This window comes from Diospyros lotus, chromosome 6, assembly GCF_014633365.1.
Source record: "Diospyros lotus cultivar Yz01 chromosome 6, ASM1463336v1, whole genome shotgun sequence".
NCBI classification, from domain to species: Eukaryota; Viridiplantae; Streptophyta; class Magnoliopsida; order Ericales; family Ebenaceae; genus Diospyros; species Diospyros lotus.
This window is the reverse complement of record NC_068343.1, coordinates 6,707,872-6,718,904: the sequence shown is the minus strand read 5'-3', so window position 1 is coordinate 6,718,904 and position 11,033 is coordinate 6,707,872. Positions and strand designations below refer to the sequence as shown.

At 35.2% G+C, this 11,033-nt stretch overlaps 1 protein-coding gene across 1 annotated transcript; it reads right to left on the bottom strand.

Moving 5' to 3' along the window:
• Positions 1-2,193: 2,193 nt before the first annotated feature.
• Positions 2,194-7,902, bottom strand: LOC127804912 (glucan endo-1,3-beta-glucosidase 12-like). The gene is made up of 3 exons (XM_052342010.1): positions 7,702-7,902; positions 6,565-7,605; positions 2,194-6,416 (listed from the first exon to the last, which is right to left on the bottom strand). The coding sequence occupies exons 1-3, from the start codon at positions 7,763-7,765 to the stop codon at positions 6,385-6,387; spliced, it is 1,137 nt and encodes a 378-aa protein (XP_052197970.1). The 5' UTR covers positions 7,766-7,902; the 3' UTR covers positions 2,194-6,384.
• Between the last annotated feature and the right edge of the window lie 3,131 nt (positions 7,903-11,033).

Sequence of the window (11,033 nt, the reverse complement as noted above, 5' to 3'; positions counted from 1 at the left end):
TCTCTCTCTCTTTTTTTTTTTTAAGTAAAAAATGTGATTGTGATTATCAATAAATTAAGTTACTTTTAATTCAAGGTGTTATTAATACTCAACGCACTCTGGTTTACCAACTAACCTCCTCAAGTGTTGTGATTTATTTATTTTCAATATATAAAAAATTACAAAACACAATTCACAATAAAAAAAAAAAAAAAATCATATATTCGTCTTCCATGAGCACGACGGACTTGCTTTAGAGGACAAGTGACTGGTGGGTGGGTCTGCTCTGGTCTGGTCTGAGAGCTCCTTCAAATTATTATTATTATTATGATGATTTATTTCTTTTTCAACTTGACCTTTACCATGAACTAAAAAAGATTATCCCGGTGATGGGCATCCGTTCCTTTCCCCGGTTGACTTTTTTACAACGTGGGTGGTTTAGGTAGGTTTCAAGAGAAAGACAAGGAATTGACAGTTTTGACACTGCTGCTGTGTTTATCCAATTTGGTTGGCATTTTGTTCCTTCTATCTGCTGTTGCCCTTCCTCACAAAAAAGTTTGAATGACTTCTTAACATGCTTTGGTTGATCCATATATCTTCCATTCCATCCCCTTTTCTAAATTGAAAAAAAATTCATAATTTTAGTATTTTAGAGAAATTTTTAACAAACCAAAAGATTTAATTAGCATCCTTAATTTGTAAAGATTACAGTGATGGATTTATTTCTTACTGAAATAAAAACAAAAAAAAAATCACAAAATATTTCGAGTGATAACCACACATTAGACAAGAAAGGGGAAAACAGAACTTTTGAATTGGATTTTTATTGGAAAGATGGATCATATTTTAGTTGGGCCGAGACAATAATTATTTGCCGCCAAAAGATAAATCCATCAACAGGCCCAATTTCTTGGCCCAGTGTGACGCATCGGCTGATGAAATCTCTTGGCCCGGGGTGACGTACCGGCTGATGAAATCTCGTCCCCAGTCACCAGTGTGACATCCTGTCTATGTGTGATGTCAGCCTCAGTCACTATGAAAATTAAGAGAGAGAAATAGTTATTAGCATAAGGGCTAATAGCATAAAAAAAAATCAAGACTTTTCGCCTTTTGTAATTTTATTCAAATATTTTAATTTTGATAATAAACATATGATTTGGTCAATTTATTATAATTTTAACCATGACCTGAATTCGATTCGAGAGACATATGTTCCCGTTGACATGGCACGTCACTTGGTCGTCATTCCTCTCTTCTTCTTCCTCTTTGATCTTCAACATTTCTTTCTCTTCTTCGATCTTCCTTCTTCTTCTTGCTCTATGATCTTCTGGTATTTTTCTTTCTTCTTCTCTTTCTTCGATCTTCTAGTGTTTTTCCTCTTTTCCAATCTTCCTTTTTTCTTCTTTTTTCTTTGATCTCCCCTTTTTTTCTTCCTCTTCCACCGTCCTTTTTCTTCTCCATTCATCTCTAATCATCCATTATCCATTTTCCATTTTCTTCTTCTTCTCCATTCGTCTCCAATCCAACCGTTAATCGTTCATCTCTAATTGCAGTTCACCCATCAAGCATGTAATATATGTTTTTTAAATACATTTTTATGGATTAATTTAATTACTAAAAAATTCGAACAATCCAACCCCAATCTAATTATTAAATTGTGAATCTTTTTAGTTTAATGTTTGGTCTGTTCTTAAAAAAAAAATGTTTGAGATTTTGTTTATTAAAAAAATTTAAATAAAAACTGTCCTTATTCTATAATTATAACTTAAAAAGTCGCTGGTACAAGTCAATAAATATTTTTTTATATTTATATTTTTTAAATAAATGCATAAAAAATTAAAGATTTCACCCATAAGAGTGTCTGATTGGAATTTTTTTCATAGAAAATGTCACATCAATAAAAAAATTTCCATACTTAGATGTGGAAAATTTTTATAATACAATACATTGAAATATGTTTTGGCCCATTTTCCATAGAAAATTACAAGGAAAGGGGAGTTGGTAATTGTTTTTCACAGAATTAAAAAATATTTTTCTTTTCAATTTTTTTCCAATTAAACACACCTAAGTGATGATTTTTTGTTGTCCTCCAAGTCAAGCAATGCGACTTACCCAAAACACACACACACACACACACACACACATAAAAGATAGTAATGAAATTAAGCTGTGCATGTCATTAACAACTTCCAGCTTCATAGCACAAACAAAACATGAAGACTGATTTTATATATTTACAGAAAGGATGCACCAGAGAGAATAAAACCATATATCACCATAATAGTTTACAAGGATATATATGTACATATATATGGATCTTAATTACACTCAAGCTTAATGAAAATGCCCATAAAAAGTAGGGACCTTTCCTGGACGACAATCTGAAATTAAATGCATGCCTTGCCCCCAAACAAAAACTGAAGGGAAAAGAGAAATTAAACACCATACTTAAGCAGTATATATATAAAACGAAGCAAGAAAAACGAGTTTAATAAAAAACCACCATTATTTACAGCTTGAGACGGCCACTTGGGGGGTGGAATCTTGCTACCCAGACCCATCACTCACCATCTCCTCCCTCCATTTCTTGTTGTTTTTGGCTATGAAATCCTCAACCCTCCTCGCGAGATCTTCATCTTTCTCTTCATCATCATCGTTATCAAAGTACTCGAGCAACAAAGGTGCCTTTCCTTGATCGTAGTACTTGACAAACACTAAACTAGGGACGAAGGCATCGTCTGCGTTGTGATCTTGATCCATATGATCACCGCTTGGTTTTTCTTCATCTTCTGGTTGATGATCTTCCACCTCACAAACTAACAAGGGTGAATGATCATGTAAAAGTGAATCAAAATCGTATTCTCCACTAGAAGATTTTGGGATCCCCAACACTATGATTGCCATGATAATTACATTAAGAGCAAAAAACAAAACCAAGTTACTAGATTTTGTTCCAGCTGATGAAACAAAATTGTTAGTAGGACTAATGATACGATTTGGAGAGAAATTGAGTGATATAGATGAGAACAAGACCACAATATTCTTGACTGTTACGAACAAGAGAAGGAACAGGAATAGAGTAACCTTCATCCGGCAGATTCTTCTTGTTCTTCTCGTTTTCAAGTTCTCCTCGCAAAAGGAGGAAGATCGTGGGAAGTTTTTATGTATAGCTAGCCAGTTGAAGAAGACTTTAAATGTGTTTAAAAATATTGGAGGACATCTTCTGAGAAAGTTACTAAAAGTCTACCCCCGGAAAGTCAATGAGGATTGCTTGATTGCGTTTAGTTGCTATTAAATAACGCGCAGAATAAAACTATGAGGAAATTTCACAGCAAATCTCCATTGTTTTATCAAAAAGAGAACTGGTAAACGATGAACTGTTACAATTTGTAGCTTAAATGCAAGCTCATCGGAGAAACAGCTAAAAGACAAGGCAGCACATTTATAAAACTATGAGGAGAGCTACAGCAAATCTCCATTGTTTTATCAAAAGAATGTTGGGTTTTTTAGGTCTCTGGAGCCCAAAACTTATTTGGCCCATGAGCATGAAGCCCAAGACCCTTAGGGATTTCAAATTTTCAATATAAAAGGAGAAGGTGTGTGTGTGGGCAGCTATTTGTAACGAGAGAAGAGAGGAGAGTTGGAGGAGAGGTGTGTGAAGGAGTGTGCAGATTTGATCAAGTGATTTGTGGTCCGATCTTGCTGATTTTTGGTCAGCTTGTAGAATTCATTTGGTTCTTCGTTTTGAGCGGTCAGATTAACATTTTGAGGTTTGCAGTTCAAGTTATTGGTCTCCGAACAGAGAGTTTGCTATCTGAAATTTTATAGGTTAAAAAGTAGCAAACATTTTTTGATCATTTATAGATTGGAGGGTCATCTACGGTCCAATTAGGCTGATTTTTTATCAACAGACAGAGGACATATGGAATTTGGATAGTTGAATCGTTTATTTGACCTCTACAACTCCAATTTTATACTCTGTAACAACTTAATTTCGATAATATCTCTTTAATCTCTCTTTTGTGTTATGTTTTTAAATTGTTTATGATAATTAGCCGATTTGAGGTTATATACCTATTGTTGTTGCTACACACAATCACTTGTAAATGCTTATTATTCATAGTAGAGTTTTTTTTGGAGTAAACCATTGAATTCTACGATTTTTACCCTTTCACATTAGAAGAGATTTTCTATGTTAAAAATGATTTGTCTTGGGCGTTAAAATTTTGTTCTTATTTAACTTATTTTTGTGTTCGATACATTATGATATTTGTTATGCCATTATGTTCACTTCTCACGAGTTCAATCAAATAAAAAGAGCAAGTCCTCTCCCTCTCTCCCATTAAAGAGGACTGGTAAACGATGAAGTGTTACAATTTGTAACTTAAAATAAGCTGGCTGATTCATCGAAGAAACAGCTAAAAGATAAGGGAGCACATTTTTCCCTACTAGAATTTTTTAAGTGACAGATTCAACAATAAAAATGGTAGAAAATCATATGTAAAAATATAGGCACTTAGGCTAAAATTGGGATAGTTTAATTAATTTTTTATACAATTATTTATTTTTTTAAGTTAAATATTTTTTTTTTTGTATTTTAACTATCTCTATAAAGATAATTACCATTTATAATATATATATATGTATATGTGTGTCGAATTTGAATAATAGATCAAGAGATTTCACATTCTAAACTTTTTCATGATATTAGAGTATTTCTCCATTGGCCCAATGGCATCCTTCACCGTAGCAATATGGTAATCTCATGACTTGTCAGGCCCCTAAACCAAATTCAATAAATTCAAAGTACAAGATATAAAAGACAAAATACAATATGATAATATCATGACTTGTCAATTCCATGACTAATGAAATCGAAAAAAATCTCATCCACCGTGAGACGACATAAAAAATCTAAGATATCGCAAAAGAAAAGTATTCTAACACTAACGATACATCAGTTGTATTGTCAAGTAAATTTTTCAATCACCTAATATTTTAGTTATTTCACTAGAAATTGACAGTAACTCAATATGTTCAAAATGACATAAATATACAAATACTTTATAAAAAAAAAATTAAAGGTAAATTTCCTCCATACAAAAACTTAGTTTGAAGATTCAACTTGGGCTGACTTCATAAGAAAACCATGTGCAAAAATATAAAATCAGTTAAGTAATTAAATAAAATAATAAGGATAGTTTAATTAATTATTTATTTTCCTAAGTTGATCAGTTTTTTTTTTGTGTTTAATTGTCTCCAACGATAGTTATTATTTTTAATATATATATGTGCTACAGTCCAAACTTCTTCTTCAAAGACTAATCCCTATATCTTATCCATAAACAATTTATATAGCTTGTGCCATATTTTCCGTATTAAATTGAGTTAAAATAAAATTTTGTAATTTATTTTTTTTTGGATAGATAATATAAGGTATAAACATTTTCAATAACCAGAAGCACGGTGATGGATAGATAATATAAGGTATAAACATTTTCAATAACCAGAAGCACGGTGATGGTCCCTTAACCCACTGGTCCTAGGATCAAAACTTGGCTCAGATAGCTCTTACGGATGTAACACGATTAGTTTTCAGGTAACAGATTACACCGAATGATGCAGATTCGACTCATGACAGTCGTAGTGTGGGAATTTCACCTTTCTGTGAAGGTGGTTCCTTGTGGGCACCATACACTGTGTCTCCTACTTAGTGTGTTGTTGTATACCATGATTAATCTCTCCCACGTGTGTGAGATAATGTGTGAGGACCCTTAATACGAGGGATTTCACATTTTACACTCAAAACGTGGAGTAGCTGCTTCCGTTGCGTGACATGTTTTTTTAATAATTATTGTCCTTGGGATAGCTCCCTAGCAGGCAATCACAATGACTATACAAGAATGACTATACAAGAACTGAATTTGAACCTAAAAACTCTTTTTAAGTCTTCCACCACTTACCACTGAGACAACCCCAACCCCAGGAAACTTTAATAATTATTGTCCTTAATAATGAGATGATGAGCTGGTAGAAGCGGTGAAGCCTTCTCATACCAAAACTCTTTTGGAACAAGTCAGGCTAATAAGCAAGACCAAGAACATAACATATAATATAAGAGCAAGAGGAAGATCAGTAAAGAGAATGTGGGTCATCAGGATTCATCATGGATGGCCACTTCAAAGTACTGACTGATGATACAGATAAAAGAGGAAGCACTATGTGACCCTACTTGGCTCCGGCCGCCAACCAAACATTCGAAATCTCTAGTCCAATAACATTGATAAAATATTCGAATAAGAAGAAAAGCAAAAACCAAATTCACCTTGATATCAGAGAATGAATCTCTGAATGTCGGACAGTCAAGCGGCAAGTCCCATCTCCACTTTTTTACCGCTTTGGCTGTTAGGCTAGAACGAACCTGCAGTGACGAAAACCTGGAGAAACACACATTGTGAGTTACTCACTCTGTTTGGTTCTCGAGAAACAGCAGCGAGAAAATAGCATCCAAAGAGTCAATGGTTCTTATAAGTTATATCCATCAAACACCAATTAAACGCCATGGAACGAAATTCCGGAGCTTACTTGGGTCGGCATTGATGAGCATCCCAGTGCCTCCGAAACTGCAAGTTCCACCATTCCTCTTGTTCTTCTGCCAGTAACTATTGAAAGCATAAGAAGCATGAGCCACAACAGTGTCAGGGAAATAGCAATTGCCGTCCGGCTGAATCGCCTCGCAATCGGCGCCGCCCTCGCCGCAGGCATAGTCCATTGCCTCCTGCAATGTCTCCGCGGGAACGCTCGGCTTCGCCACGCACCACAGCTCGCTCTTCGGCAGTGGGGTAGGGGGTCCGGTATTCACCGGGTTACACGGCGGCAAACTGACCGGAGGCAGTTCTGGTGCAGAAGGGAGTGAAAACGGCAGCGGCGGAGAAGCGCCGACCAGCGGTGGAAGAGGGCTGCCGGAGGGAAATTCTGGGACGGAGTAGACAACGGGGGAGTGGGTCGGGGCCAAGGACGAGAGCTTTCTGGTAACGGGTTTTGCTTCTTTTTGGTTGGTGAAAAGAACATTGATCTTGTTCACTTTGAAAATCCCAAGACTGTTCATGGCCTTGGCGTGGGATGAAACCAAGCTAAGAGCTTGTGAAGGGGTGAAATGTGGAGGTGGGTTCACCAAATACGGCGAGTTAATGGCTTGGAAATAGTCGAGAAGAGGTCTGACGTATTTCTCGGCCAAATCATTTCTGTAAGAAGAAGAGTTAGGGTTTAAGCAGTCGGAAGAGAAAGAAGCCGAGACTTTGATTTCTTTCTCCAAGCCCCATCTTTTGAGAGAGTGGAAAATGTTCTTTACAGACGGGAGAAGGAGACCCATCTGTTGGTGTCGGTTTTTGTTGCAGAGAACGGTATTCCCGACGACAATGGCGGTGATATTGGTGGCAGGGTAGTGAGCTAAAACGTGGGTTCTGAGCCAAGTTTCAGCCGCAATAACACTGCGGGATACCTCATTCAGCTGTTCATCCTCAATGGAAACGGCAACGGAAAGATCTGTATCTGCAGAAAATACATGGAGGAGCACTGGAGAAGCATCTCGGAGAGAGAGGTGTTCTACAGATCCTTGACAGGTACCTGCAAAGAAAGATGCGAAATAGGAAAACAAAAAGGAAAAGAAAAACCCACAAAGAGAAGTGAATGTTCTTGAAGCTGGTTTTTGAAGTGTCTTACCAGCAAGGCCACTGAGAAGGAAACAGAGAGAGAAGAGAACAGAGGGCCACGCCATCTTCAACATTTCAGTAGCAGAGTTGGATACTGATTTACCCTATTATATTGACCTAATATTAATCTACAAAGGCTGAGTCAGTGTGCGCAGGCATCGGAGTCCGAAGCAAGCTAAATTTAAAAACTGCCTGCCGCTTCCCTGAGCCTGATCGATTACTTTACGGTGCGCTCTCTAGATTGTTGCTGTGCCTGCTCGTACCCTTTTTTTTCTTTTTTCTTTTTTTTATTATAGTGTGTTTTAAATATATATATATATATATGTTCTAATCTACTATATATTCTTTTAAATTTAAAAACAAAAATTCTTAGAGTTATTGTTCTTCTATTATTAAACCAAGATAAACTTGGTTATAATATAATAAATTCCAACTTTTTATTGAAAAGCACGGATGGTCTCATAGTCATGGAAAATGCTATTGGTACACCTTTGTGTACACCTTGGGCTACACAAAGGTGTATCAATGACAAAAATATCTCTCTGAGGCGCATAAAGGTGCGTGAGGTGCATGAAGAGGCGCAGGATATTTTTGTCATTGATACACCTTGTGTAGTCCAAGATGTACAAAAATAATGTACATGTAGCATGATTCCATAGTCATATACCTGAGAGAGAAGCAAAAATGGGCAGAGTCACACAGAGACATGAGAATAGGTTTTTTTTTTTTGTTTTTTTTAATCGTGCCATAATAACCCATCGAATTTAAAATTATATTGTAATTAATAATCTAATAGATATTGAGTATTAAATATTAAAATTAATTAACTTTTCTTCCTTGGACATTGGACAAGGGCGCGTGAGTGAGTGATAGGGATGCGTCGAGTGAAGAAAGCGAAAAAACATGGAGAGAGAGTGGGAAATGTGACTTTGTGAAGCCCAAGGCCCAAACAGCCACGGCGTCGGCGTGGAGTCCAGCTGGGCTTGGGCTGGGCTCTTGGCTTTAACGACAGACAGACAGTACAATCACGAGGCGAGTCAGTTAGTCAACGGCAGATGCCTGAAACCCGTACCAGTACCACCCTACGGAATTTAGGAAAAGAACATTGCCACGTGGCTTATCATAAAATGGGGTCCACCGAAAACTTGTGGGCCCACGTGGCATATCATTGGCATGTGCTGTTTACCCTGAAAAATTTTTGTATAATAGAATTCAATTAATATAAATTTTAAATTCATAATTATGAGATTCTATCATTTAAAATTTTAAATTTATTTTGCATTTGATTGGCAAATTAACTCTCTATATGAATTTCTTATCTATCAATTTTTTTATTTAATTTCTATTGTTGGAAGTTGTTTAAAATGTTTTAAGTATTGTATTATAAAGTTATATATAAGTAGTTTTTTTAGTGGATAAGTTACATTATTAATACCTAAACTTTGCTTCATAATAAATTGGTGACTTTTTATATTTTAATTTTTATTATTACAACTACTAAATTTTAGTTTTTATTATATTTCGGTTATTTTTTCATTTTTTATCAAATTTTGTCAATAAAATTTGACATGATATATTTAATATAAACTCAAAAATTACATAATACTAAAATTAATATAAACATACAATCAAGTAATTTTGAAATTTAAATTAATGTATATTATGTTAGTTTAACTTAACAGAATTTGATAAAAAAAAAACAAATGAAGAATTAAATTGTAATAAAAATTAAAATTTAATGGTTGTGGTGAAAAAACTAAAATACAAAGATTAATTTGTTAATAAATGTAAAATTTAGGAACTAGCTCTGTAATTTACTATCTTCTAAGTGAAAAACTCGGTTAATTTTATATTTTTTAATATATTTTAAAAGGAACATTTGGCCTTTCAAGAAGCCAAAAGCTTTGTTAATAGGTAGATTTTTATATTTTTATACCACACTTGACTTTACTTGCTTTTCATAAGTGTGTTTCATAAAAACATCCATAAGCTTAAACTTAAGATTTATTTTAAACCATGTCAAATGAGCCCTTAATTAGTCAACCAATGCAAGGTAGAATGATACAAAATAAATTTAAATTTTATAATTCTAACTTTGTAATTATTTAAATTATGGGATTTTAACTTTCAAAATTCTAAATTTATATTAAAAAATTAACCCCCAAAATTTTACCCTTCATTGGTGAGAGTTGGGGTTGGGTAGAGGCTATGTGGCTACCTTTTCATCTTTGAGCACGAGTTAAGTGGTCAACGAAGGGGAATTGGTGTTCCCGCTTTTTCTTCCAAACTATGATGGTTTGGTAGAATAACCATCACATCCTCAGCCTCTAGAGGTCTGATGGCTCGATCGTAGAATTTAGGGAAGAGGTAGTCGACATCATTCTATCCTACTATCAACAACTCCCGAGAAGAATACTCGCTCGGTAAGTTTGCATCCTGTGAAAGTGGCTTTCTTTATGCATAGATAGCTAATGCATGACTAGTGGATGGGGCTTATTGCTATAGTGACCCTTGAGGAAGTCAAGCAATCATTGTTTAGTATGGGTAATGATAAGGTGTTTGGGCCTAATGGGTTTATTGTCAAAATTTCAGGCAATCTTGGGACACAATAGGCTCTGATGTGGTAAAAGTTGTTAAGAGTTTCTTTGCCACATGTTAGCTTTTGGGAGAGGTCAATGCTATTATCATTAGTCTCATCTCAAAAGTTTCCCACCCAGAGATGCCTAACCAATTTAGACCGATCTCTTTTATAATGTCTTCTATAAGGTCATTACCAAGATATTAGCTAATAGGTTTAGAATGGTACTTTCAGGGATGGTGGATAAGTCTTAGACTTTTTTTGTGCCAAACAGAGTTATTGGGGATAATGTTTTACTGGCTCAGGAGCTAGTCTACCAATACTTGTAACACCCTACTTTTCTCTTACAGAGCGTGTCACTATGCTGGGGTCGAAAATATACATAAATTATTTTTTCTTTCTTTCTCGATACATAATTTAAACCTTAAGTACCGAATTCTAAACAAAACCCCCAACAAATCATTCACAATATGCGAAAGCAATAATCAAAACCTGATATGGTACATACCTGAATTCACCTTATATTGTGTCATAAAGAATTCGTATCATATATTGCATCATATTCTCAAATATAAAATACATGGAGATTTCATAAACATCCTAACAAGACTAATCATCAATAAAACATATCCAAAATCAGCTCGTTGAATCCATCGGCCACGCCATCACGTGCCATCTCATCTCAACCTGCTCTTTGCCTAAGCTGCAAGTCTAAACTGGAACGTTAAATGTTCTAGGGGTATAACCTATTAGAAGATGAGACT

Coding starts and splice junctions, on each gene's coding strand:
- LOC127804912 (XM_052342010.1), bottom strand. CDS start 7,765: ATGTTGAAGATGGCGTGGCCCTCTGTTCTCTTCTCTCTCTGTTTCCTT. Junction 7,606..7,701: donor CCTTCTCAGTGGCCTTGCTG/GTAAGACACTTC, acceptor CTTTCTTTGCAG/GTACCTGTCAAGGATCTGTA. Junction 6,417..6,564: donor GCTCATCAATGCCGACCCAA/GTAAGCTCCGGA, acceptor GTGTTTCTCCAG/GTTTTCGTCACTGCAGGTTC.